The following is a 27,770-nucleotide window of genomic DNA, read 5'->3' as shown; positions in this document are numbered from 1 at the left end:
AGATTTTATTAAAGAAAAATAATTGATTGATTAACCGAAAGTAGTCATATCACTCATTCCACTGTGCTCCCCAAACACACGGTGGCGCTAGTGCGAGTTAGGTAAACATTCCTCTCTCGTGAAAACACCAACGAAGAAGACGTAACAGGAAGTAGCTTCCAGCGTTCTTGGGAATCTTTGGAGCAAGTTCACTGACAACAGGACATCAGCCTGAGTCAACCGTCGTCGCTGTCATGGCATTTCTCTGCAGAAGCGCAGCTTTACTCCTGAAACCCTCCAGATCTGCACCTGCTGTTCTGTCTGCCGCCCGCCTCTACAGCTCAGGTGTGTTTAAAAACAAGTGACATGTTTGGTACCTGCACGAGCGAGCTGCTCTGCCACAATGTCAAAACACCTGCGTCACAGACTGTGCGACGCACGTGAAGCAGGTAGAGGTAGACTAAGACCAGAGGTAGACAGCCAGTTCGTTTATTCTGAGGCTTTATTTATGCATGTGAAGCGTTTATTTTCTAAACTGTAAAGGAAGATAATGTCATGACAGATTGTTGACATACTGTGTCAAACGAGATTCCACTTGAAATTTGATTTCACTGCAAAACTTAAGTATTTGTTGTGAATTTGAAGGTGCTGAGTGGGATTTATTATTCAGTATTGACTTGCTGAAGTGAAATGAGCCAAAGGATACATAGTAAGTGTCGAGCCCTGATTGGAAACATGGCCCCGAGCTATGAAAAAACACAAGACATACAGCACACAACAAAAAGACAACATCCTGAAATCCAGTGGTGGACAAAGTACACAGCTTCATTACTTAAGTCAAAGTATAGATCCTCCAGATCAAATATAACTCCAATACAAGTGAAAGTTGTTCTGTCAAATTAGTACTTGAGTTAAAGTCCTGGAGCACTTGCGTTTATAAATACTGAAGTATTCAAAGTACTTTTTAAAATATCTCAAAACTTTGTATTTTCACAAAGCATGATGGCAATCATGAATACATAGGAGTACATTCTGTTACATTATGATTATTTAGAAAATATTACCTTAAATCTCTTAAAACTAAGTTACTCCAAGCACAGACACCTTAGTTTGAAATGTTCATGTGGAATGAAACAAATGTTACATAGCTCAACACGCTCTCTCAGGTTGGACAGTGAATTTTTGTATGATTGAGCAGAGTGGGAAACAGGAAGAACATTTCAAACCACACGTATCATTCTTCATTTCAAAAACTTCAAAAAATTATAGCCATCATTACCACCTCTAAATGAACTGCTGTTTTTGCTCCACATTCAATCATGGAGACGCACGATATAAAGGTATGACTAAACCACTGAGACAAACAGAACTACACAAACACATTTTACTGTCTGAGGGATCAGATTTCAGAAAAGAGAAGGAAATTCATGAGCTGACTTCAAAGCAAAAGTAGTGAGTAACTAGAGCACTGATAGAAATGTAGTGGAGTAAAAGTAATAAGTTCCCCAAAGAATAATACTCAAGTATAGTACAGATACTCGAAAAATGTACTTAACTACTGTACTCAAGTAAATTTACTTTGTTACTGTCCACCACTGCTGAAATCTTACTTTACCACTCTACAGGCTGAGTAAAACATGTAAGTGTAATCTATATTATGTATCAGTGATTAGCCAAAGTTACAGTGTAAGTTGTGTCCCTGTTATTTGGCGTGTAGTTTAAAGCATTGTTTGAACATGTGGTTATTTATTGTAGTGAGTTATAATCCCATGCTATCTGGTCAATGATCAAAACATATCTGCTATAAACTTATAAGAAAACTCAGTTATATGTGAAAATCTGAAAGTAACAAAGCTTCTTGCTTGATGTCACTGAAGATCAACTACATGCATCACCATTGTAAGCATAAAGTATTAAGGCACGCATAAACAAGAAGCCTGTACGTGTTCCATAAGGCATATCAGGGGTCTTCAAGGTCTCTGTAAGGCCTTGACACACAGCTGTTACAGTTGATCTTTCGCCTCTTCTTGAATGATTAACCCGGACTTCACCTTGCATGAGATAGCCCAGTTTCTCAAGTCAGACCATTACCTGATTGAAAAACTGAACTTCAGATTCTTACAAACTAAAAGTGGCACTCTCACCACCACTGAGATGCTTTGAAACCTTTTTTTAAATTTACAAATAATCAGGTCCAGGTGGATTCACTGCTGTAAAGGGATAAAAATATAAAATAAAAAAGAACTCATGGTCACGTTGCCCCTACTGGGCTTCGTCATTCGTAAATACGAAGAATCAGAATCAAGAATCAAGAATCAAGAAATCTTTATTGCCAAGTTGCACACACAAGGAATTTGACATGGTGAATGGAACACTGGTACTTAACAACAAGACAAGGATGTTGTAAGTTGTAAGGACAATCAATATAGAAATCTAAAAACTAACTGTAAAAATTCTAAATAAAAATAAAAATACTGTCTAAAAAATCCAAAATATTAAAAATACTTTGGCCATATTATAATGAAAGAGATATTTAATAACTCAATGTGGTATTGGAAATAATCTGTTAAAACAAAGAGCTGTCATGCTTTAATCAAATTCATCAAATTCACTGTTTAAGCTCTTGCAATTAATGATAACCATTCAAAACAAATTTAAGCCACTGTTTAACTTAAGCATTGAAAGTATTCTTCTTTATTACTTACATCTTTATGCCTTTTAAAATATCTGTGAACTATCTATCAAAAAATATTAATTTTACTATGAACAAATCAGCTAGTTATTTTGTGTTGAATCCTTAAATCTATAAAATGTCTAAATAAAAATCTGAGAAAGGATCATCAGAAGTACAAAATGAGGTCGTCCTATTGCTCCTCTTTTTAAACAAAGAGTCTGACACACATACACTTTTATTTACTGTGAAAAATAACAAAGAAGAAGTAACTCCTGGAAACAGAAACAAATCAGTGAAATTATGTATCAGTCATGAAAACAGTTGGTTTTTTTTACAAATCCTGTAGCTGAATATTTGCTTCATCGTTGCATTTGTAATCTAAACTCTAAGCTCTGTAACCACCTTTGATAATAAACACCATCTTTTTGTTCCCCTCTCCATGCAGGGGGTCAGTACGAGTATATTTTGGTGGAGAAGCGAGGTGAGAAGAGTAATGTGGGTTTCATCCAGCTGAACCGGCCGAAGGCTCTCAACGCGCTGTGTGACGGGCTGATGAGGGAGGTGGGTACGGCTCTGGACGCCTTTGAAGCTGACAGCGATGTCGGAGCGATCGTCATCACCGGCAGTGACAGAGCGTTTGCTGGTAGGAGAACCGTGTGTGTTTTTATGCTTAATCTCCTGTGAAGAGCAGAGAGTATAAGATAATATATTTGCCATGGGTTATCATCGGTCTTTTCTTGTGTTTTCCAGCCGGAGCAGACATCAAGGAGATGCAGAATCGAACCTTCCAGGAGTGTTACGGTGGAAACTTCCTTGCTCACTGGAACAGAGTGTCCACGGTGAAGAAGCCTGTGATTGCAGCTGTCAATGGATTTGCTGTGAGTTTCCTCTTTTATTTAATTTGTATCATTTTTCCAATCAGGGGAGGTAGGTAACTTTCAACTCTATACATCTGTACATCAACTCCAGTGATGAATGATGACTTTTAGTACAAATGCTGTGTTCTCTGTGTGTTGCTGTTTCAGCTGGGTGGAGGCTGTGAGCTGGCAATGATGTGTGACATCATCTATGCCGGAGAGAAGGCGCAGTTCGGCCAACCAGAGATCCTGCTGGGAACCATTCCTGGTAAAGACTAATTTTTACCTTCATTCTGTCCAGCACAGATGTTATGAGAATGTTTCTTCTAGAGCTGCTGTTGATGATGTGTGTCTCTCTGCAGGAGCGGGCGGCACCCAGAGGCTGACACGTGCTGTGGGAAAGTCTCTGGCTATGGAGCTGGTGCTCACCGGAGACAAGATTGGTGCTCAAGAAGCAAAGCAGTCAGGTAACAGCAGTGTGGAAAGTATTGGTACTAAAACTGAGGAACTTGTACTTAAAGTAGGAGTTAGCATACATTCCCATGGAAAACACATTCTGCGTCTCCCTCTGCTAACTAGTATCACACAGCTGATAATGTAATACTGTATATGATACATATGTTAGTACCAGAGGATTTTTTTTCCAAATGGGAAACGTGACTGCTGAATTCAGGCATCTATTATATTGATTCAGTCTTTTTGTGTTTTCAGGTTTGGTGAGTAAGATTTGTCCAGTGGACCAGCTGGTGTCTGAAGCTGTTAAATGTGGAGAGAAAATAGCTGCAAACTCCAAACTGGTCTCTGCTATGGCTAAAGAGGCTGTGAATGCTGGTAGGTGAACTGATGATAAAAGATTTGATGTCTTGAAATATATAAATTCAACTTTTTCTTAAGTCTGACTTGTATCTCTGTGTGATTGCAGCTTATGAACTGACTTTAGCTGAAGGTAACCGTTTGGAAAAGCGTTTATTCCACGCCACCTTTGCTACGGTGAGTTTTAAAGCCCGTCTGAGAGAGACTGAGAGTTGTTTACCTCAATTTCAAAAGCCCAGTTGTAATTTGTCTGGGTTTTTTTCCTGCAGGACGATCGTAAAGAAGGCATGACAGCATTTGTGGAGAAGAGAAAGGCCAGTTTCCAGGACAAGTAGAGAAAGCACATCAAAAGCTCTGCCAAGAACACAACGACGCTGAAATCAATGGGTCATTTCCTTATCTGCAATATGTTGAATGATGCTGAGATTCCTGATTGTAGTGGAACATACAAGCTGTTAAAATAGGATTTGACACTGAGTGAGTGCACAAGAGTGTCTTATCACAGCGAAGCCCCGCCTGCATAGCCTGTGTTTTTCAAATGAAATGCAGTGAAGGTGCCAGAGTGGACGAGGGTTGTGTGTGAAAACTTTTGATAACTGTGTTATAGTCAGTGGGTTGGAAATCATTAACAATGACTTTTACTGACTTTGCCTTTTCAGTTTCACTCTTAAATGTTTGCCTGCATTTTTGTAGACAACTCATTTCTGTGTACATTTTACAAATAAAGCCCCAGAGTGGTTTTCAGTCATGTAACTGTGACATGAACAAAATGAGAAGATTTGTCTGCTGTCTTTATTTATACACTGCTTGAGGTTTGAAGTGCAAAAACACCATAAGCACAAGACACAGGACACACATGGAGATATGTAAAAGTATGAAAACCCAGAACTTAGTTCACTATAGATCCCAGCTCTGACCAACTGACTGAGTCAGTCTACCAATCTCTTTGCACAATCAACCAGTTTGTACTGGCCCCCACTAGATGGCAGTCTTGTGCTGTTACACAATCATTTGTGCAGATACTTGTCATGTAGAGCTCAAAATTCAATGAGCCTGTTGCATTGATGTGACCTGGATTGTTTGCAAATGAGAAGAGTGCAAAGTGACAGATTTATGACAATAAGTTTAAAATACACGTAGCTGCCTGAATAGGTAGGTGGTGTTTAAAAAAAAAAAATATTTAAGCCAACTGTTTGCACATGATGCTAAAAGTAAATGGCTCGATTGTAATAGTCGTACAATGATGGCTTCTATTAGGTATGCCCCTAAATTTATGGAGATTTATAAGAGGAAACTATAATTATCTTACTATAACTTTGTTGCATTCTTAAGTCTCATAAAAAAAGTATGTTAAATATACAAAATGAAAGCCCTAGTTTTCACTTTGTGTGAAATGTTGCTCATATTGGCTGAAAACCATAATTTCGACTTCAAAGAAAACACCAGAACAAATTTGGTTAGTGTGCGCTTTCTTGTGCCGCTCCAATCATCGCCAAGCACCTTTGTACTCTCTGATCTTCACACGGCGGCGCCCCATATCTTCACAAGGCCATGGCCTAATTGATTTTTATTTTCATTCAATATTCCCCCTGGAGCTTGCTTTCTTGTCAGCCCCCTGGAACAAAACTTTAGAAAGGAGGAGAGAAGAGAACTCGTCTCCTCTCTCTGCAGGGAAGCACAAAAGTCTGCAGAGAGGGAGCGAAAAGAAGCTCCTCTTTGAGGCTACCGAAAGGTCAAAATAATAAATGTAGACTCAATTGAGGCTCTCCACACGCACAAAGGGGGCAAAACGTTACATTTTGGCAGCGCAGACCCTCATAGCGTGATAAACTCATTTAAAAAAGCTGAAATAAAGAGGGAGCAGCATGAGTCCAGAGAGGGAGAAAAGGGGCTTTCACTCCGGCAGACAGGCCTGGCTCCTGCGAGGGCCTTTTCTCCAGCCCAGCAGCCCCCCATCACTGTCCAGAAGTCCCTCAAATATCTCTAAAGTACACTGCCTCTGTGCTACTCAGTAATGATGAGCTACTCTTCTGCATCCAACTGTTTTACCGTGGATCTGTTTTATACACTGCCTATTGTCAATAAACAATAATCAATTTGAATAGCTCAAACAGTTATGTATGACAAAAGAAAGCTGCTACATGTACTTAAATCCAATTGGAATCATACTTGAAGGCCAATGATAAGTATAGTTCAATACATGGGCGGTGTAGACCCCTTTAAGGGGTGCTAACCCTAATCCTAACCCTAACCCTAACCCTAAACCCTATCCTAATTCCAAACCTAACCCTAATCATAACCCTAACCCTAACCCTAATCCTAACCGAACCCTAATCCTAACCGAACCCTAATCCTAACCCTAAACCTCAATTTGAATAGCTCAAACAGTTATGTATGACAAAAGAAAGCTGCTACATGTACTTAAATCCAATTGGAATCATACTTGAAGGCCAATGATAAGTATAGTTCAATACATGGGCGGTTTAGACCCCTTTAAGGGGTGCTAACCCTAATCCTAACCCTAACCCTAACCCTAAACCCTATCCTAATTCCAAACCTAACCCTAATCCTAACCCTAACCCTAACCCTAATCATAACCCTAACCTTAACCCTAACCCTAATCCTAACCGAACCCTAAACCTAACCCTAACCCTAACCCTAATCCTAACCCTAACCGAACCCTAATCCTAACCCTAACCCTAACCCTAACCCTAATCCTAACCCTAACCCTAACCCTAACCGAACCCTAATCCTAACCCTTACCCTAACCCTAACCCTAATCCTAACCCTAACCCTAACCCTAACCCTAACCCTAATCCTAACCCTAACCCTAACCCTAACCCTAACCGAACCCTAATCCTAACCCTAACCCTAATCCTAACCCTAATCCTAACCCTAACCCTAACCCTAATCCTAACCCTAACCCTAACCCTAACCCTAACCCTAATCCCAACCCTAATCCTAACCCTAACCCTAACCCTAATCCTAACCCTAACCCTAATCCTAACCCTAACCCTAACCCTAACCCTAACCCTAACCGAACCCTAATCCTAACCCTAACCCTAATCCTAACACTAACCCTAATCATAACACTAACCCTAACCCTAATCATAACACTAACCCTAATCATAACACTAACCCTAACCCTAATCATAATCCTAACCCTAACCCTAATCATAATCATAACCCTAATCATAACCCTAACCCTAATCCTAACCCTGATCCTAACCCTAACCCTAACCCTAATCCTAACCCTAACCCTAACCCTAATCCTAACCCTAACCCTAACCTTAATCCTAATCCTAACCCTAACCCTAATCCTGATCATAATCCTAACCCTAACCCTAACCGAACCCTAATCTTAACCCTAACCCTAACCCTAACCAAACCCTAATCCTAACCCTAACCCTAACCCTAACCCTAACCCTAATCATAATCCTAACCCTAACCCTAATCATAATCATAACCCTAATCCTAACCCTAACCCTAACCGAACCCTAATCTTAACCCTAACCCTAATCCTAACCCTAACCCTAACCAAACCCTAATCCTAACCCTAACCCTAACCTTAATCCTAATCCTAACCCTAATCCTAACCCTAACCCTAACCGAACCCTAATCTTAACCCTAACCCTAATCATAACCCTAACCCTAATCCTAACCCTAACCCTAATCCTAACCCTAACCAAACCCTAATCCTAACCCTAACCCTAACCTTAATCCTAATCCTAACCCTAACCCTAATCCTAACCCTAAACCTAACCCTAATCATAACCCTAACCCTAACCCTAAGCCTAACCCTAATTCTAACCCTAACCCTTATCCTAACCCTAACCCTAACCCTAATTCTAACCTTAACCCTAACCCTAATCCTAACCCTAACCCTAACCCTAACCCTAACCCTAATCCTAACCCTAACCCTAATCATAACCCTAATTCTAACCCTAACCCTAACCAAACCCTAACCCTAACCCTAATCCTAACCCTAACCCTAATCCTAACCCTAACCCTAACCCTAACCCTAATCATAACCCTAACCCTAACCCTTATCCTAACCCTAACCCTAACCCTAATCCTAACCCTAACCCTAACCCTTACCCTAATCCTAATCCTAATCGTAACCCTAACCCTAACCCTAACCGAACCCTAATCCTAAACCTAACCCTAACCCTAACCCTAATCCTAACCCTAACCCTAATCCTAACCCTAACCCTAATCGAACCCTAACCCTAACCCTAATCCTAACCCTAATCCTAACCGAACCCTAATCCTAACCCTAATCCTAACCCTAACCCTAATCCTAACCCTAACCGAACCCTAATCCTAACCCTAATCCTAAACCTAACCCTAATCCTAACCCTAACCTTAACCCTAACCCTAATCCTAACCCTAACCGACCCTAAATCCTAATCCTAACCCTAATCCTAACCCTAATCCTAACCCTAATCATAACACTAATCCTAACCCTAATCATAATCATAACCCTAACCCTAATCCTAACCCTAACCCTAACCCTAACCCTAATCATAACCCTAACCCTAATCATAACCCTAACCCTAATCCTAACCCTAACCCTAATCATAATCATAACCCTAACCCTAATCCTAACCCTAACCCTAACCCTAATCATAACCCTAACCCTAATCCTAACCCTTTTTATTAGCAACACCTACAGAATTATAATACGGTTAATTGCTGTATCACAATGATTAATGCATTCATGATTTTATCACTTTTTTATCCAGTTTGGATTCTTATACCTGTAAAATCAATAATCATACATGTGAAATTAATACTACCTCATGTATTCATTACCTTTGCAAACTTGGCATATTCCATCTTAAATGACCCCTGGTTCCGTATATATTTCCCTACGATTTTTGTTTTGTAATATTGGTTGATTCCTTCATGTACAATCTTTTTTAACACCAGGTATGTTACAAGAGCGATACATTAACAACATCATAGGTCTAAAATGCGGAACCATTATAAAACATGTAGTAAATATTGGCAGATTAAAGCATCCAATAAAGTACCAACATATTTCTTGTTCATTATCAACTGCAGCTGTATCAGGGTTGTAAATTTAGTAAACAGACCCACAAGCCTGCAGCGTCGACTTCTATAACCTTCTATAAAAGCCTTTTAATGTGCAGATCTCCTGCCATTTTTACAGAACCAGGATCTGCGGTCATGGAAAGGATTCCTCAGCATTTTTCTGCCATCCAGCTGAGAGTTCCTCTGGAGTGGTTTCCATCTGACAAATATTTTCATTATCTCACATTCTTGGCACCAGAGACTGTGTCGAAATAACACATTCACTGGTGTCTGCTTTGAATTATGCCCACCCAAGGGTGTCTGAAACAACATGGACCAAGGATTAACAGAATATGCAGTCTGTTGGAGTAATGGCACTAAAACCTATTCTGTATATATTTAGTTGAAAGTCAACAGATACCATTTAAAAACATTATTGCACGTTTGGAAATTATAACCAGCTCAAGATATACACACATTTTCTTATTCCCACTAATACATCTCCTCTCTTCTGGGCCTGCATCACTCAGTTTTGGTTAGTATTTGTGACCTATATTAATTCAACCATCAGTGAAGTCATACATTCAGTGATAAGACATAACAAGACATAACAATTACATATCATAAGACATAGAAGTTCCATCATGTACATAACATGAGCCATAATCAAAAGGAACACATGCTATTCATTTTTTCAAATGTATAATTACTCTTATTCAACATAGACACATTTGTGCTTTTTTTAAATACTAAATTAAATTAAATAAATATAATCAATTCATACCAAAAGAAAATCTTTCTCACCAATCTGTCAATATGATTTGTCTTTGTCTGAACATGAACCTATGTAACTATGGATTGGATTTTATTCCCTATAATCCAGGAAATGTGTGGGACAGTGGCATCAACCATTCATACCATGTCTCCTGTTGAAAGATTTCAATTTATTTTGTTCCACTTTTGCCATTCCTGTGATGCATGATATTCCTTTGACCATCTTTTCCTGAATACATCTGAAATGTACTGTGCCTGTTGATCCTTTTGATCAAACAGGAGGAAGAACTTGTTTCCTTGTTATTGTCAGATGATGATTTAGGGTTATAGGTGTCAGGTCGTTGGGGTCCTCTGAGACTTGACAATGAATCCATAGCTCAATCACAGTCTGTATTTCAGAGGCTAAAAGTTTGATTCTGTTTCTTTAGGAGAGTTTCCTCTCATGTGAAGTTTATAAAGTTTTGAGGTATGCTGCTAAACTGTGCCACAATATTTGCTACTGTGGCATTACTGTGTGTATTGAAAGTATCAGCCTCTTAGTTCATTAAAGTATATTGTGAAGAAAACACTGTATACAAGGACTTAACATGTACCAGATCCTGCCTTCCTGCTGAAGTTGAACTAATCTAGGACACTTGTTTGTCTATTTTGGATGCATTTCACGAGCAAGGACCACACCAACAACAGGATACGATTTGACAATGATTTATTGATCTAATTGGACTGAGTGATTCTGAACTTCTCGCTGTTGTTGGTTTGGGGAAGCTTATTAGGGGATCTGCCGTGTGTAGCTCACAGACACAATAAACCCCCATTTCGGACCCTACGTATAGGAAGAAAGAAAGAAACAGAAAGAGAAGGGGTGGGAGGGTGGGGGTACTTAATGTGAGAAGGAAAGGGGAGGAGAGGGATAGGTTTGTATTTATAAGAGTGCTGGAGGAGGCGTGGTTGAGGTGTGGTCCTGCTCCTGAAACTTTGTTATCAAGCCTTTCACTTAAAATTATTTTAAAGAGAGGATGAGAAAATTGTTGATGCCTGAAGCTGTGAACTTCTGACATGTGGGTTAGTTGATTAAATATTATTAGGCCTATAGCTGGAGATGCACTGCAAACTGTAAACAACTGTTACTGCATGCCTCTAATGTTAATTCCAAGTGGTTATTGTGAATGCTTCTGTTAATAAATGTAATTTAACATCACAGTTTGTGATGACAGTTCACTTATTAGTAATGAACATCATGTGGAGAAGAAGAGGATGTGAGCAGAAAGAGTGCAATCAGATGTCAGTATGGACACCAAAGATGCATATTAATACAGGTGTAAATGTATGTGGTCAAGTGCTAGCTTACTGAAAATGTATTTTAATGCCAGGTATAATGGGAGCCTACATCATCCCACTGGATGTGCCCCCACCTCCAAACTCATTCTGGCTGACACGGTAATGACTTTAGATTTTGAAAATGCACCTGCACATCATCTAGTTCTTCTTTTCTAGTATTCATTGCTTTACATTTACTCTGTGACTCAGTAAACTCTGTCCTGGTTACTTAAATGTGTCAGAAGGCAGGATAAATTATTATAATTGGGAAGCGAGAGACGTAATTGGATGTTGAACAATATGTGGAAAGTATAGAATAAACAAGAGTTCTCAAAAGTAGCGCCTCCAGAACATCTGCCCGGAGTGGAGACCCATAACCAGTTATTCCAGCACTAGTTAAAACAGTGACACCGTACTGAACGCCTCTGTTCTATTCACTCTTTTAATTTTAAGAAGTTAGATCAGAAAACTAGAAAAGTCAAATGGAAGTGGATCTTCAAAGTAAGTTTTCAGCTCTTATTGATCTTTTTTTTAATATTGCATAATGACAAAACCCATGGTCCTTTTGATATGTGTACCTTATCAAAGCACACTGTGACAGCTGTTAATCCAGCACCAGTTAAACTGTGAATCAGCAGGCGCTAGCTGGATAGTGACACAGACTGCAACTTGTAACACTTGTGACAGCAGTAGCTCTCTAAGTTTGTGGGCAGGGTCTCGGTAACCTTTAACTCCAGGCGATTTGGGATCATCTAGCCTACTTTCCACTCCCCTCTCACCTTTGCTCAGTTGTTTCTCCTCTAAACTCTGTTTAAGAAGATATGTCCTATATGTCAGCATGTCATTGTCACTGGAAGAATCACTTATGTGTTTTGTTTGGTTCTATTTTGTGTCTCTTTTGAAGCCCTCAGGCTTTGGGGTTTTTGCTCCACAAGATACTGCAGCCAAAAAAAGTACAAGTAAACATTTTACTGTTATTTTGAATATTTGTGACTCAAACTTTACAGATGAGGAACTTGAAAGTATTGGAAATCTGATTATAAATGCACCTGATTAATATTCAGTGAGAGCACTGATATCAAAATGTCATATAAACTAGAGTTCAGTGATATTTTGATGTGAAGCTTATAATACAATCAAGATGACCGCACTGTGTAACAGGTGGACTGATCCAAACATTTATGCAACATCTTGTATTTTATAGGGAAAATGAACTTGGAGGAATACTTCCAAAGAATTGGCTTCCGTGGCTCATTTGATTCGCCAGATCTTGCGACACTGAAGTTGATCCACAAACAGCACGTCATGGAGATTCCATTTGAAAACCTCAGCATTCACTGTGGAGAGAGGATCTACTTGGACCCGGAGGTCATCTTTGAAAAGATTGTGAGGAGCAGCCGTGGGGGTTGGTGCATGGAGAACAACTTGCTGTTTGGTTGGGTGCTGAGAGAAATGGGCTACGACACTATCACCTTGGGCTCCAGAGTTTTCAGCAATACCATCAACGACTTTCCAGCAACTGAATCTCATCTCATTAACATGGTCACCATTGAGGGACAGGCTTATTTAGCAGATGTAAGCTATGGGGTTTCCTCTCAAACATGGGAGCCCCTGGAGCTCGTCTCTGGGAAAGACCAACCTCAGGTAGCGGGTGTCTTTCGCCTCATAGAGAGGGGGGACATGTGGGTGCTGGAGAAGACCGGTAGAAAGCCTGAGGTTCTCAATCCTGACTTTGCCAAATCAAGTCTGGTGAACAGGAGAGAAACATCTCCAATCTACGACTTCACCCTGGTGCCACGAGAAATCGCTCATTTCATTAAGATGAACAACGATCTCCAGACAGACCCCACTTCACCCTTGACCAATAAGTCCATCTGCTCTTTGCAAACCCCGACAGGATTCAGAGCCCTGATTGGCTGGACGTACAGTGAAGTCACCTACAAACCTGAGAAAGGTGTCGACATCTTTGACATGAGAGACATAACAGATGATGAGATGGAATCATTTCTGAAGGAAAAGTTCAACATAAAACTGCAGAACAGACTGCAAGCTGTTAATAAAAAGGCAGACCTCACAATCTGAAATAAACACATGTGATATGTACATGAAGAATAAATAAACTGTATTGAAGATTTGTGAATCCATTTCAATTATTTGTTTGCATGTAGTAGCAATCAGCCCATGTGTGCCTTTGTCTCAAGAAATCCAAATTAAAGTATGAAGAAGAAAAATAAAGCTGTAGATTTTTGGAACAAAAATACAGAGAGATCAGCGAAGTGTGTAAAATGAAAACACTTGCTTACTCAGCCCTCGTGTTGGGGAATTCCCAGAGCCAATGTTGACCTTGGAGGACAAGCAGCTAAAAGTATGATCCTCCATTAGTCAAGGTTTTACTAACCCAATCTGTGCACAACAACAACCACTTGCTTTTTCTTTAACCTCTTCCTCCAACTTCTAAATCTAAGATTTAATGTTTTGAAACTCCCTCAATATAAGTGAATATGAGTTTACGGTAAATTCAACTTTTTAAAGTATGATACATGTGACCTTTTTTTTTTACCTGCCAATCTAGAAAAATGATTAATAATGATAAAACATTATGATTATGTTTACTTACTTTTTTACATATTTTATTCATACCACTGGAAAGACAAGTACAAAAAAACAAGTGCAATACTTTGACTTCCAGTGCAATATCTCATAACCATGTGCAATATTATTCTATAACATAACTTATTATTACATTCATCTTCTACATGTGCACTTTGGCTTAGGCTAATTGAACTTATTTCATGTCTTTAAAAGTACTTCTATAGCTTTCTTTGTACAGATAGTATTTTGATTTTTATTTAGAATTTGTATGGTTAGTTTTTAGGTTTATATATTTATTGCCCTTACTGTCATGTTGTGTCCTTATTGTCTTGTTAAGTACCAGTGTTCAATTCACCACATCAAATTCCTTGTGTGCGAGCTCACTTGGCAATAAAGCTTTCTTGAATCTTGAATCTTATAATTATGTTTAAATACCTTTTTACACATTTTATTCATACCACTGGAAAGACAAGTACAAAAAAACAAGTACAATGCTTTGATTTCCAGAGCAAAATATCTCATAACCATGTGCAATATTGTAATTTATTCTATAACATAACTTATTATTATATTAATCTACTACATGTGCACTCTGGCTTAGGCTAATTGAATCTATTTCATGTCTTTAAAAGTACTTCTATAGCTTTCTGTGTACACTCTCTGGGACTCTCTTTCCTTTCACACATCCGCAACTCTGACTCACTCCTCTCATTTAAAAACCACCTCAAGACCTACCTGTTTCAAACAGCATACAACACATGACCTCTCCCCCCGCCCCACCTCTGTCCCTGTTTTGTTTTATTTATATGTTTTATTTTTTTATTTTTCACCTTATGTAAAGCGACTTTGAGTATTAAGAAAAGCACTATATAAATTCTATGAATTATCATTATTACATATAGTATTTTTATTTAGAATTTTTAAGTTTAGTTTTTAGGTTTATATATTTATTGCCCTTACTGTCTTGTTGTGTCCTTATTGTCTTGTTGTTAAGTACCAGTGTTTCATTCACCACCTTGTGTGCAAGCTCACTTGGCAATAAAGCTTTCTTGAATCTTGAGTCTTGAATCTTGAAAAGATGAATGCATTGTCTCACTCATATGTTATAGAATAAAAAAGCACATATAATAATACAATTTGAAGCTATAGCAGGGAATTGTCCTGTTGTCCAATCATATTGGAGTCTCTAATCATGTGACGGATGCCTTGTGTCCTCAAAGACTAACAATTTTAAAATCAAGATAGTTACCAGTCCAAGATAGTCCCATCACCTGCCTGACAAAGTAAAGTTTGGATTTTTTTATGAGGACAGCAGATTTTGACGGCATCAAACTAAAATCAGCTCTTCCCTCCAAACGTTTTTATACTTATATATGTATATTTATCGTTGAAGAAGCGACCTTTATGGGCGCGTATTAAACGAACCTGAACGAAGGCGGAAGTCGGCTACAGTGAATCCTCTCGCTTCGTTTCTATACTCTCTGCTGCTGTCCACCCTGTGTAACTGCGACTATGGTCGTCCTGAAGGGAATCCCCTCTATCCTGTCACCAGAACTACTCTATGCTCTCGCTAAAATGGGTCATGGGGATGAACTGGGTATGACATTTAATTACATTCAGAGAGCTGCACTTTTTGATGGCTGTGCTTGCTGGGCTAGCACTGCACGCTGACTTAAATGCACAGTACCCCTGTGTAAACAGTGACAAGGCAGGACTGGTGTGACAGGATCATCAACCTGTAGCTATGGGGAAAAAAATAATGTAACATGTTCTCATTTATTTGTGTTTGTTTTTTTAGTTCTTGCTGATGCAAACTTTCCAGCATCCTCTATTTGTGCCTGTGGTCCAAAAGAGATCAGAGCTGACGGTATATAAACACAAAACCATGACAGGAGCTTTATAAAGTGATTTTCATAACAGACTGTTTCAACATGTGATCTTGATGTGCAGGTTTGGGTATCCCTCAGCTTTTGAAGGCCATTTTGAAACTGCTGCCCCTGGACACCTATGTCCCCCATGCGGTACAAATTATTTCCATTTTTATTAGGTACTTTGTTTCATATTTTTTATTTTGAATTGTTAAATCTATGCATATGTTCCCACAGGCTGCAATCGTGGATCTGGTGGACAGTGACAAGCGGAGGGGTATAGATGTCCCTTTGTGGGGCATATACGCACACCTCCTACGTGAGGCTGGGTCTCAGGTACAATAACACTTCCACTCCATGGTTAAGATTAGATAAGTGAAATAATAACTGTGCATTGATTTAATTTTGACTGATTGTGTATTTCTGTTTTCATACAGACTTCTCTTGAGATAGTGGAAAGGTTTGCTTTCTACGATCGAGCAAAGAAAGCTTACGCTGTTGTGGCGACAGGGTCTGTATTAATTCTTCTTTTGTTTAATTGTTGAATGTTATATTCTGGGTCTACAAAATGTTTTCAAAAGTATCACTTTATAAAAGATTTCTGAGGACTTTATTTTTTTGGCTGACTTAAAAAAAACAGCAAACATCCTTGAGTTGCGAAATTATGAAAATGGTTGCTCATTTCTGTGATCACCTGTGTTTCATTAGCCTGGCATTCAGACTGAACTGCAGTTTGTTTCACTTGAATCACTTCATGAACTTCTGAAAAGTCTTGAATGCACGTGGTGATCATTCTGTTCATGAACACATTGCATATCATTATTTCAAACATGTATTTGAAAAAGCAGCAGGTAACTGAAATACTTCCCTCTCTCTGAAGTTCCCTCTGCTCTGTCCACACAGGGAAACAGGGCTGTATGGGAACCTGATACTGAAGAAGGGGGTGATTCCTGCAGAGCTGCTGGAGTGATACACAGACACTGAGACACTTTTTAAAGTACTGATGTTGCCATATGGATTAGCTTTATTCCTTTCTGTGAAAATCAAGGGAAGTGTTTTGCAGAAATCTCATTTTATAAGTTCAAACAGTTTCCAGCTGAATCCTTGAATTACATGTTTTCTTTTTGTTACTGTAATTTGTGCTCTAAATAATCTATGTTTTTGAGAAGCAGTCAGTCTTTGTAAAGTTTGTAAAAATCATCTACCTTGTACATACATTTAAATAAAAACATGCATGAATCTCTGATGAGTGTGTTTCAGTATCTCTAATATCAAGACAAGTTAAATTACATTTGTTAACTGTTGCAATGACTTTGTTTTTCTGGATTCGTGTTAATATCTACAAAGATTGAGGTGTTGTTAAAGAATCATTTGTGGTAAATATCATCCAGGTCTTCCTCTGGCTCGCTGTGCTTCCTCTGCGACGGCAGATCAACCAGAGCTTCAGCAGGTTGGGCATCGTCTTGGTGAAGGGCCGGCTCTAGGAAGTCTTTGTGGTACAGGTCATCCATGTCCTCTTCAGGTTCAGAGTATAAAGGACGCACCTCTGCACCGGTTTGGTATTTAGCCACAAGTGGAGCCAAATATCCAGACAGCTTTTCCTGAGCTGTGTTGTAGACTGCATCCCAGTCCTGCTCAGGGTCTTCTGGAACCACCTCAAAATCAGGGTGGTCCACGTTGTCTTTATCCTCCTCTACTTCCACAAACTCGGCACGAGAGTCTGCTTTACGGTGTTCTGCTATGCTTTGGAGTTTAGCTCTGATCCGTTCAGCTATTGAAGGGTGGTGCAGCTCGTCCAGGTCTACCTCTGCCTTCATGTGGTGTTTGTCTTCTCTACCGCCCATCATGCTCTTCCAGATCTTCATGCTTGGGTCCACGTCATAGAGAGTTTCATCCAGATCCTCTGGGGGCTCCACTTCCACTCCCCAGGACATTTTTCCGTCCTTACCTATCGACCTGAAATTAAAAAGATAAATAAAAACAACATCAATCTCAGTCTGAATTTCCTCCAGACAAAAAGAAAGATATTCACTTCTATTTTAGTTCAAGGAAATGACAACTTACATAACGGTGTCCTGGAATGCTTCATCTTTAAATGTATTCTGAGAAAAGAGCAGAGACATGATGTTGTCAAATAAAAACTCAAATTAAAAATATCAGAGTCAACATCGTGTTCATTTATATATATAGAAACATGTACATACCAATGGTTTATGTGGCTTTGCTGTAACGCTGATAATCAGAGTAACAGCGATTGTAAGAGAAAACCTGTAAATGAAAACACTCAGGATTACTGTCCACACTCACACACGCTACTTCAGTCTAGGCAAAGAAACAAACAATGTAAACACTTTAACTACAAAACAAGGCTGACAGATGTATAGTTTCTTACCTGAGCATGGTGTCTGCTGTCAGCTAAATGTTTTCGAATGACAACAGCAAATCTTTCTCATCAGTCCACCTTCTGTGGAATTCAAGGACCGAAGTCCCAGCAATAAACCAGTTACAACATAATTTCTTGATCTTTGTCCCCTCTGAAAACAGAAGTGTCAGCTGAAAGGAAGTCATCACACCTTGTGTGGTCTGTGTTGTGCAAAACAAAGTGTTTCTCTTCAACTTCAGTGTCTCTCTGAAAACATGTCAGCACCCAAGTCCAACAACTGATTCCAAATAAAATTGCTTCTGTTCTCAGGTTTTATGTGTGAATACACTGTATTACATCAGAGATATCTTACCTGTAAGCAGTCAATGATCTTGATGTTATGCTCACCTTTGACCTGAAAGCTGAGTTAGAGATATTTAATCATGAGTCAAACTTTATCATGTAGTTACAGTCCATCAAACTCCTTAAGGAGGTTGTAACTATCACATGTGCTGAAGTTCACTAAACGGCGATATGATGAAAATGTATGATTATTTAAAGCTTGTGTGGAGTTTTTAGTTTGTTATGAAACAGAGTAAAATAAATAAAGACACATATATGTGACCGTATATTGCGATCATTACACAGTTTGCCATCTGCTGCTAAGAAACACAAATTAAGAAATTAGGAAAAGCAGATTTCAGATATTTTAATTAAAGCTCCTGTGAGGAGGTTTTGACTGGTTATGATAAAGAACAAAAACAACACAGATGCATTTTCATAACCTACAGAAGCAAAAAAGACCATCAACTAAAAGGTCAACAACTAATATATTGTAACTTTTTATCTCTGTAATCACTGCGAGGGGGAGGTGTCAGACAAATCGATTTACTGCACGCTGATGTAACACCTTTACAGTTATTTTTCCACAGCAAATACTGACAGTGAATGTTACATTTTGCTGTTAAAGAAAAGCAGGATTAATTAACTTATTTATTTATTTATTTCGGTCAAAACTTACCTGTATGGGACAAGTTCAGCAAAAATGCAAAAGGTATCACACTGACTACAGGGGGCACCAAAATCAACACCAACAGAAAGTTCCTCACAGGAGCTTTAATCTTTAAAACTACTCCGTTACATCTCAGAATCAAATACTTTTCACTCCACTAAATGTGACTGAGAGCTTCTGTGTCTTTATTAATTCAAATGTTGACACCTTCTTCTCCAGTAAAAACCTTAAAGGTGACATATCATGCAAAATTGACTTTTTAATGGTTCTCTACCTGAAATATGTTTCCCTGGCATGTCTACAAACCCCCCGAGAATGAAAAAAATCCATTCTGCCCCTGTTTTGATTTCTACACCTTTCTGTAAATGTGTGTGAAACGAGCCGTTTCAGACTTCCGTGTTTTTGTTACGTAACAACAATATCCGGTCTGTCACGGAGTCAGAGCTCGGAGCTTGTTCAGCCCATAGACTGTATAAAATAATACTGAATCCCTCCCCCGTTTTTCATTACCTGCACAAATGTGTGCTAACAAGGAGCTTAGGAGGGAGGCATGCTAGTTGTAGGCTGTCTTAATAAACACAAAGGTCGGTTTTACTCCCCACGTCTGCAGATTTGAAGATATAGTGGATGATTTTTATTTATCATGGATAAGTGCTAGCACTAGTTAGCATAGCTACATAGCTACATGTCGTAGCTGTAGCTGTGTACCAAGACACACGTCGACATACTGACAAATAAAACAACAAGAAACACAGAATCTGTGACCAATCCTTCAGAAAAGGTCCCGCTGCCTTTCTCCGTCAGGATCAGATTCTGGATCAGATTCAGAGGGTTGAAGTAACGTGATCTCTGAGCAGCCGTGTATATTCAGCCAACATGTAAACATTAGATCAACATGCTGGAGAGCCGAGGCACATCCACTTCCTCAGGGGGCGTGGTCAGAGGGAAAACAGAGTGTTCTGAGGAGGACTGAAGAAGAGGGCTTTTCAGGCATGCCAAAATCTGATTTCAAAGTGTTTTTTTGAGCATAAACTTTAAAGACATGTTTTGGGGACCTCTTAGACCAATATATATTGATGAAAAAAGCGTGATATATCACCTTTAAACCTTTAAATTGTTCACATAAAAGAGATTTTTACTCAAACCTTTAAAAAAGTAAATTTGTTTTATGTCTTGAGAAAATTATCCTACTCCTTACATCTAAACTATTTACAGGGTGAGCAAGTGAGCCTTTCAATCTAGAATCTGAATTCCAGATATCGCTTAATATTCTCATATCTAAACACTTTAATGTTGCCTCCCCACATCCACTCAATGTATGGGAACAGATTGGAAGCAGATGGTCGGCTTGTGATCTGAGCACCAGAAGCAGTTTTTCAAAGTGTCAACTCTAATTTATGATCATAAGAAATATCCTGTCCCACAGTTACAATCACCGTCTTGAATACAGCAGCTGCCTTATTTTTGTTTACAGAGTAAGCTACTTTCTATAAAGCCAAAACTGAAAAACTGAATCTCCAAGTGTATGCTGGACATCGTTAAGTAAAAAAAAGCAACATAACTAATTTTAACTGATATAAAAAACATAAACACCTTTCAACAATATGACTGTATTTCCCTTCAGTGTTTTAGCTTCTGTTGGTCCATCAAAGCTTCTGTGAATCCACTAAGCTCCGGCTTTTTCTCTGATCATACAACAACAGCAGGGGAGTCATTGAGTCAACACATGGGACAACAATGTCTCATGACGACAGGATTCAGCACACGTACACACACTCTGTACAGTAGAATGGCAGCAGACAGACACGCCTCACACTTCCTGCTCTGTTTAAGGGATGGCTCCACCGCGTCTGCCGGTTATCTGTCCTCTCTATCAGATCCATATGTACGAGTCCAGAGTTACCCCTCAACCAGCCCCGCTCCCACCAGGTCACTGATCTGCTGTCTGTTGCCCAAACATGCTCTCCTGAAGGAAGAAAGAGTCAGAGATCTTTAAGATACAAAGGAATCTGATAAAGCAACAACTTCTGCTTGATTCTGCTTTGACTATTGTATATTAACTGCAGATTGTCTGATTCAGTTTGTTCCTCTAATTACAATATTGTACATAGATACCTAGATATTGAGTATTGCCCCAAAACACACACCCCTCCAACCAGCGTGATATTTTATTTAACAACTCATTCAAGGCCACACTCCTGAGCCAGCATGAATGTGATGTGATTGTGAATAACATTGTTGAATCAGAGGAAACTATCTCTAAAAATCAAGCTGATCAACAAGAAACAAAAACCTTTCATGATGTTGGCTTTAATGAGGCTCATGGTCACTCCTTATGTTGGGTGTCTGCTCAAAAGCTTCAGAGAAATTCAACCGTTTTAACAAAGAAACTGCTTTGTGTCTTGTTCTTGAATTCAATTAAAGGTTTCTTCCTTGGAGTTTTAGCTCAGTCAGTGGAGCCCCATGGACAGAGGCAAAGTCCTTGTATTTATCGTTTGTTTGACTCCCAACCTGTACTACATTATGGTGCATATCATCCCCCCTCTCCTCCCACATGTGATTTCTCTCTCTTGGCTGTCCTATCAATCAAGGCAATGACACTTACACATTAGCTTCATTTTACACCCCCTAAGGTCTCTGCTCAGTCAGTATTTTTACATGCCAGAAGGGTCATTTACATTACATGCACCCTAAGGTCAAGTCATTGACTATTTAATTGGACTAATGAACACCAAGGCCAGTTTGGGACCAACTGAGGTGTATGCATGAGAAAATCGATCCCCAACTGCATTATCTAGGCATGTTAGTCTGCCTTTGAGAAATCTGGCTGAATATGATTTCGGTCGGACTAACATGTTTACATATATCTTAATAGGTTGTTTTTTATGTAGCTTACACAGTGAGACATGGCATGTCAATTGATGAGCTTAAGAAGCCCTTGTTAGCAGATTTAGTCACCTGTAGACAAAGGATACCTGATAGTCTACCTGAGAGTATAGAATTGCATTAGTCCTGTCATTGTACTCAAAGTAAGAAGGCTCATTAGTGTATTTCCCTCAATGTCAATCCATTCCTTTAAATTAAATTGCATTCATCATGAAAACATGAAAATTCCTGGTACAGACACAGTTTTTAAACTGACGTTGAGGCCAGTAGATTGGAGCCATTATGGAAATGTTCTGTCTATCTCCCAGAAACCACAACCCTGAGAAACATGGCCCTGCTGTTCCAGGGCCTTGAGAGTGAGGTTTGATGGATAAAGTGTGCCTATCCTCATTCAAAACCACCCCCTGTCTCCTGAACACATCAGTAAAAACATCTTTCATGTGAAGCTCAGAGGCCGAGCAGCTTCCAGCACAGATTTAACCACAAGAACTTCTGATGGTTCCACAGACGTACAGGAAACTCAACTCTCTGTGGTTTACACTGCAAATGAGTCGTTCTCTATTGGACTGTACTGTATCTCAGTCACTTCACTAAGGTGATGAAGTGTCGGACAGTTTAAAAGAAGTCGTACGACAAGTGGAAATGGTTTTTCAGGTCAACACTTGTAAGCCTGTGTTCCAGGAGTGGTGTCAAATGGTCGCAGGGTGTGAACTTGTATGCGAAGCGCTGAAAATATGACTGCTTTATAGTTTTAAAGGCACTATAAGGAGTTTTTACCTGCTTGTGAAATACTGCCACTCTCACTCTGATGCCTTTACATGACCTTCATAGTAAAATGAGATTACCAGCAACAAGATCAATTATTTCTTTGCACTGAAGTTTAGTGCCTGTGTTCAGGTTGGAAGGAGTTGAGTTGATATTTGGCGTTCAATGTGAAGTGTCTGTATAAAACTCTGCTGGTAAATTTGGCATTTTCATACATTGTTTTTGGCAAAAATTAAACAAACAAGTTAAACCGTATTGAGTTTAAGAGATACTGGTTAGCAGATATTTTATTCATAGCTAGCTGAGCACAAATTAAACCAAACAGATATGAAGTATCATGTTTTTATCCAACTCTAAGCAAGAAGCAAGTTAGTGTTGTTCTCAAAATGTTGAGCCCCTGTTACACTTAGTGGCTACTTTTGTCTCTTGGGTATAAAACAGTAGACTTGTAAGTACACAGTAATACTAATACGAATACTAATGTACTTATATACTACAGAGTACAGTAAAACAAAACCTCAATAAATACAGTCATAAAAAATGATCAACATTTATTGCTTGCATGCATTTGAAACCACAAACACATTTATATGATATGCATCTCATCAAGAAGATATATGACCCAGCTTGTATTTAACATTATCTCTGGTGTTGAAGAAGTTTAAGTCAAGTAATTATGAAGCCTTGAAGCAAAACAAGCAGGAGAGAGAGACAGTGGAAGATTCCTTAATGAGCCTCTAACACCCCCTCAGCTCCAAAATGACTGCAGGTGATGTGAGGATAATTTAATCTTTATGTGTGGTGAGCACAGATTGTTCCATCAGAGGCTTGGTTTGATCTGCCAAGTACATGAGTAGATATGTTCCCCTCTTCCCGTCACACTGCACCCTTCTGCCTGTTTCCTGCCTTTGGTTATGTGCGCGGATGCATTAGTGTGTTTGTGCATTTGTGCGTTTGTGCTCATGTGAATGACGAGCCCTTTAGAAAATGTAAGGGCAACAAAAAAGAGCAGAACACATGTGAGTTGTCAGCAAGTAATGACTGCTGCCAATAAACTTTGAAACACACACAGTCACACAATGTTATTGCACAAAATGCAGGGAGTGAGCCAAGAATAAATTGCCTGTCTGTAACTATTTAGATGCAGCATTAAGTTGTGATTTATGAGCATAAATCTGGGGTCGAAAACATGCTTGAAATGTTGCAGGCGGCTGTAATTTATGAGGAAAACCACCAGAATGAATGTATCCTTCCATCCATTATCTATACCGCTTATCCTATTCGGGGTCATGGGGGGCTGGAGCCTGTCCAAGCTGTCATTTGACGAGAGGCGGGGCTTACCCGTGACAGGTCGACAGCCTATCACAGGCCACATATACACAGACACTCTCCCACCCACAAGCAAATGAGAGTGACCAACTAACTTAATGAGTGTGTCTTTGGGAGGCTTGAGGATCCTTCAAGGTGTGAGGTGACCATGCTAACCAGTGCACCACCATGCAGCCCAACAAAATGAATATTTGACTAAGTTCCATTTTTGAAACCAACGAGCTGGCTTCATTTTGCTCAAATTATGTCTTGGTTTCTGAGCATGAGTTCATACAGCTGTGGAAAAAATTAAGAGACCACCACATTTTTCCTAAGACCAGCATCTTTGCATGCACGGACACAATTCTGTTGCAGTTTCTGATCAATTTTATTTTACGTAGTGAGGTAAGGATTTACTGATAACCTGGCTACCAATCAAACAAAGCCAAAATGCTTGAATTTGCATCAACAGTGGCATAATGACAACAGCAATGTGGAAGACTGGTAGAAAACAACTCAAAGTATATAAAGGCTGCAATAAGGAAAAGTAAAAAAATAAGGATTGCTTAAAAATGAATATTAACTTGTTTTTTCTTTGCATTACTATCAGTCTCAAAAACAACTCTTTTTGTCACCTAAACCAGTTGTCACTTTCTGCAAATTAAAGACCTAAATAAGAACATTTTAAATGGAAGTTTTAAAGTCAGAAAAATTATGGATAGAATAAAACAAAAATGTTCAATTTACTCAAAAAGAATCTTTGAAAAGTAGAATAGTAACAGAGAAAACATGTGCTTTTGCAGTAGCCTTTAAATTTTTTGGCTAAGCTGTATGTGCAGAGTTTGTATGATCACTTACAAATATACACACATGTCGTCATATATATTAATATGTCACTGAATCTGATGACAGCCCTTTTTGTCAAACTGTGACTTTAAGTGCAGGATCTTGTGTTCTGGCTCTACCTCAAAACCAATAACTGCTTATTACTGAAAACACTGTGAGGAATTCAGCCGTCATGTTTCTACTTGACTGAAAGTGGCATCTTTATCAAGCCTCTCTACTGGCAGGGTAACAAATAGAAAACAGAATATTTAACAGGCGACAACCAGCTGGAGACATCAGACTCCAGGCTAAACCTCTACATGAACTGTATCACTGTTTGTAAGGTGATAATGTATTATTGTACGCCTCATAAGAAAGTTTCTCAAACAATCATCAACAGCAAACCTTCATCATCACCGTCATTACTATCAGTAAATCTCATAAAGGTCGTTTCGGAGCGCAGGCCTGTATTTGAGGCTAACCAGCCCTCTGTCTTCACTCAGTGTCTTCCGTCATATCCCCCACACTCACAACATTTAGGAAAGCTGGGGTTTTCTTAATAACTAAAATTAACTCAATGATGTACAATTAACTTAATTGTTGCCTCACCAACACCCATTAAACACACATTAGACATCTCACTGAGGAGTTAAACCGCGTGAATTACAGGGCTGAGGGGGAGGACCTCCGTGGAAGTGCGGAGGCGAACATGAAAAGTTGTGACGATGGTTGGGTGAACAGGGGAGCTGTCAGACTTATGAAACAGCCGCAGAGAGAATTAGTGAGCATGCTGCTCCACAGTTACATGTTTTTGACATTGACATGTTACAGTGCTGAACTGAGGTGTTCAAATGTTGTATTGATTCTGAATCAAAGACTTAAACACTGGCCTGTCAACAATTACATCTTAAATACCAGTGCAAATTAGAATACTACACATCATTATTTTTTCACAGCTGCATATCTGTGATTAGATTGCTGTTCTTGTACAGCCTACATCAGCCCATTGAGGGGATATTAACTATGCTACACTTGGTTATCTTGCTAACAACACCATGTAATGTTCTACTTGTAATCAGTTCTACTTTGCCGCTTTGAAACAATAGTTGGTTATATAAGTTGAATTAACATTCTGGCTGTATAGGCTACTGTTGTAATGAAGAAATAAGTCACTGTATCGGGGTGTAGGGTAAATAATGATGTCAGCTTGGCGTATTTACTCTTGTAGTTATTGGACACTACATCAAGGGCTGATTTTGAAGCATTTTTGTGCTAATACTTAGTAAAAATGTGTATTCAGGTGGGGTGTAAGGCTGAAATAATGGAAGTGATGAGTCAGTCAGTCTGGGGCCTGGACTCACCTCACTATCTGGCTCCACAGGGTTATAATGCCTGAAATGGTTCTCAGCAACAATAGCTCTGATGACAGCTGGAGCAGACGAAGAGAGGCGGACCAAGAACTGAAGCAGCTCCACAGGAGACAGACAGAAAGAGGAACTTTTCCTCTCTGTCTGTTATGCAACGGACGACAGAAGACAGGGAAGCTCTTTGTCTGTTTGAGAGGAGACACAGAGGAATATGGTTGACCTTTTAGTCCAGGGCAGCTAATCTGAAAAGTATCATCTGAAGCGACCATTATTGCTATTTGAGCTGACGCAGAGCTATTACCCTGCTTTGACTGTGTATCCTCCAAAATATATATTTTACTATATTGTAGCTCCAGAAGTAAATATAAAGCAAAGGTGGTCCCTTTCTCTTTCTCTTTACACACTCACACGCAAACTATATCCCTTATCCTCCCTCAATCACACCCCTCATAAACTCAGTAAACATGTGGGAGCTGTTAGAGTAAGTTTAATGGCTATTTACTGTGTTTTGGACGCTTCTCATTAAACACATTTTCCACTTGAGGAGAACTAATGTTTTGGAAAAGTCAGTTAAATGAAACACACATCATGCCAACACTTGGTGCATGTGGCTCATAAATTATGAGTTCTGCTCCCCGACAGGATAAACCAGGGAACTGCAGACTTCAATTTAGCTTCACTGATGTTTGTTAATATTTCTATTCTATGGGCTAGGGGCACTGCAGTGCGTGTGCGACCCAGCAGTCCTCCTGTCCTTATTCCTTCTACCATAAGGCTGCTAGATGCACAAAAGGCAGAATAAATCGGGAGGTACGTAGCATCCCGCTTTGCTGTACGGTCACTGGTTGTGGTAGTTGCTGATGTCACGAGTGTTATTTATTTCCTTATTTCCTTTACTGTATATTCTGTACTATGGAGAGGTTGACTGTAAAACTAAATTGTCCTTTGGGAACTAATAAAGTATTCTGAATCTGAATCTGAATCTGAATCTATTCCAAAAACTTAAAACATTTCACAAATATTTGTCACTTGGGGCAGCAAACTGTAAACACAACACTTGATTATAATTGACCTTTTAATCTATCACATGAGATTAAACTAGTTCAACCACTTACTTATATTTATCATCAACTATTCATTTGAAGCTCCTGTGAGGAGTTTTTGAATTGTAATGATTTTTGCACCCTCCTGTGGACAAGAAGGACTGTCCAAAACTTAAACACAAGAAGGTGTGATCAAAATCTTGATCATAGTATTTTAGTAGTAAACAATGTTAAGATATTGTCAAAGAGAAATTTCAAAGTCAGAATACAATCATGAGCGTTTTGCTATGG

General features: G+C 39.2%; 4 protein-coding genes across 4 annotated transcripts; 3 read left to right on the top strand and 1 right to left on the bottom strand.

Moving 5' to 3' along the window:
• Positions 1-155: 155 nt before the first annotated feature.
• echs1 (enoyl CoA hydratase, short chain, 1, mitochondrial) lies at positions 156-5,099 on the top strand. Its single transcript, XM_034682439.1, has 8 exons — positions 156-324; positions 3,099-3,296; positions 3,404-3,531; positions 3,679-3,778; positions 3,873-3,977; positions 4,222-4,341; positions 4,433-4,500; positions 4,593-5,099. The coding sequence occupies exons 1-8, from the start codon at positions 234-236 to the stop codon at positions 4,656-4,658; spliced, it is 876 nt and encodes a 291-aa protein (XP_034538330.1). The 5' UTR covers positions 156-233; the 3' UTR covers positions 4,659-5,099.
• Positions 5,100-12,660: 7,561 nt separating this feature from the next.
• Positions 12,661-13,581, top strand: LOC117811893 (arylamine N-acetyltransferase, pineal gland isozyme NAT-10-like). The gene has a single exon (XM_034682390.1). It carries the CDS (start codon positions 12,661-12,663, stop codon positions 13,531-13,533), a length of 873 nt encoding a protein of 290 aa, XP_034538281.1. The 3' UTR covers positions 13,534-13,581.
• Positions 13,582-15,468: 1,887 nt separating this feature from the next.
• Positions 15,469-17,157, top strand: fuom (fucose mutarotase). The gene is made up of 6 exons (XM_034681353.1): positions 15,469-15,640; positions 15,842-15,910; positions 15,994-16,064; positions 16,149-16,247; positions 16,349-16,422; positions 16,815-17,157. The coding sequence occupies exons 1-6, from the start codon at positions 15,556-15,558 to the stop codon at positions 16,879-16,881; spliced, it is 465 nt and encodes a 154-aa protein (XP_034537244.1). The 5' UTR covers positions 15,469-15,555; the 3' UTR covers positions 16,882-17,157.
• Positions 16,898-26,617, bottom strand: si:ch211-217g15.3 (uncharacterized protein LOC368914 homolog). The gene is made up of 6 exons (XM_034681352.1): positions 26,431-26,617; positions 18,647-18,695; positions 18,304-18,375; positions 18,116-18,179; positions 17,976-18,013; positions 16,898-17,867 (listed from the first exon to the last, which is right to left on the bottom strand). The coding sequence occupies exons 3-6, from the start codon at positions 18,309-18,311 to the stop codon at positions 17,279-17,281; spliced, it is 699 nt and encodes a 232-aa protein (XP_034537243.1). The 5' UTR covers positions 18,312-18,375; positions 18,647-18,695; positions 26,431-26,617; the 3' UTR covers positions 16,898-17,278.
• Between the last annotated feature and the right edge of the window lie 1,153 nt (positions 26,618-27,770).

The sequence above is a fragment of the Notolabrus celidotus genome, chromosome 4 (genome assembly GCF_009762535.1).
Source record: "Notolabrus celidotus isolate fNotCel1 chromosome 4, fNotCel1.pri, whole genome shotgun sequence".
Lineage (NCBI taxonomy): Eukaryota > Metazoa > Chordata > Actinopteri > Labriformes > Labridae > Notolabrus > Notolabrus celidotus.
This window is presented reverse-complemented; position numbering and strand designations above follow the sequence as displayed.

What these genes read in the sequence shown, in the direction of transcription:
- echs1 (XM_034682439.1), top strand. Translation starts at nt 234, where the DNA reads ATGGCATTTCTCTGCAGAAGCGCAGCTTTACTCCTGAAACCCTCCAGA. An exon ending in CAGCTGTCAATGGATTTGCT is followed by an intron (nt 3,532 to 3,678) that starts GTGAGTTTCCTC and finishes TTGCTGTTTCAG; the next exon opens with CTGGGTGGAGGCTGTGAGCT. An exon ending in TAAAGAGGCTGTGAATGCTG is followed by an intron (nt 4,342 to 4,432) that starts GTAGGTGAACTG and finishes GTGTGATTGCAG; the next exon opens with CTTATGAACTGACTTTAGCT.
- fuom (XM_034681353.1), top strand. Translation starts at nt 15,556, where the DNA reads ATGGTCGTCCTGAAGGGAATCCCCTCTATCCTGTCACCAGAACTACTC. An exon ending in GGGTCATGGGGATGAACTGG is followed by an intron (nt 15,641 to 15,841) that starts GTATGACATTTA and finishes TTGTTTTTTTAG; the next exon opens with TTCTTGCTGATGCAAACTTT. An exon ending in TACGTGAGGCTGGGTCTCAG is followed by an intron (nt 16,248 to 16,348) that starts GTACAATAACAC and finishes GTTTTCATACAG; the next exon opens with ACTTCTCTTGAGATAGTGGA.
- si:ch211-217g15.3 (XM_034681352.1), bottom strand. An exon ending in CAAAGCCACATAAACCATTG is followed by an intron (nt 18,014 to 18,115) that starts GTATGTACATGT and finishes CTCTTTTCTCAG; the next exon opens with AATACATTTAAAGATGAAGC. An exon ending in GCATTCCAGGACACCGTTAT is followed by an intron (nt 17,868 to 17,975) that starts GTAAGTTGTCAT and finishes TTTTAATTTCAG; the next exon opens with GTCGATAGGTAAGGACGGAA.
- LOC117811893 (XM_034682390.1), top strand. Translation starts at nt 12,661, where the DNA reads ATGAACTTGGAGGAATACTTCCAAAGAATTGGCTTCCGTGGCTCATTT.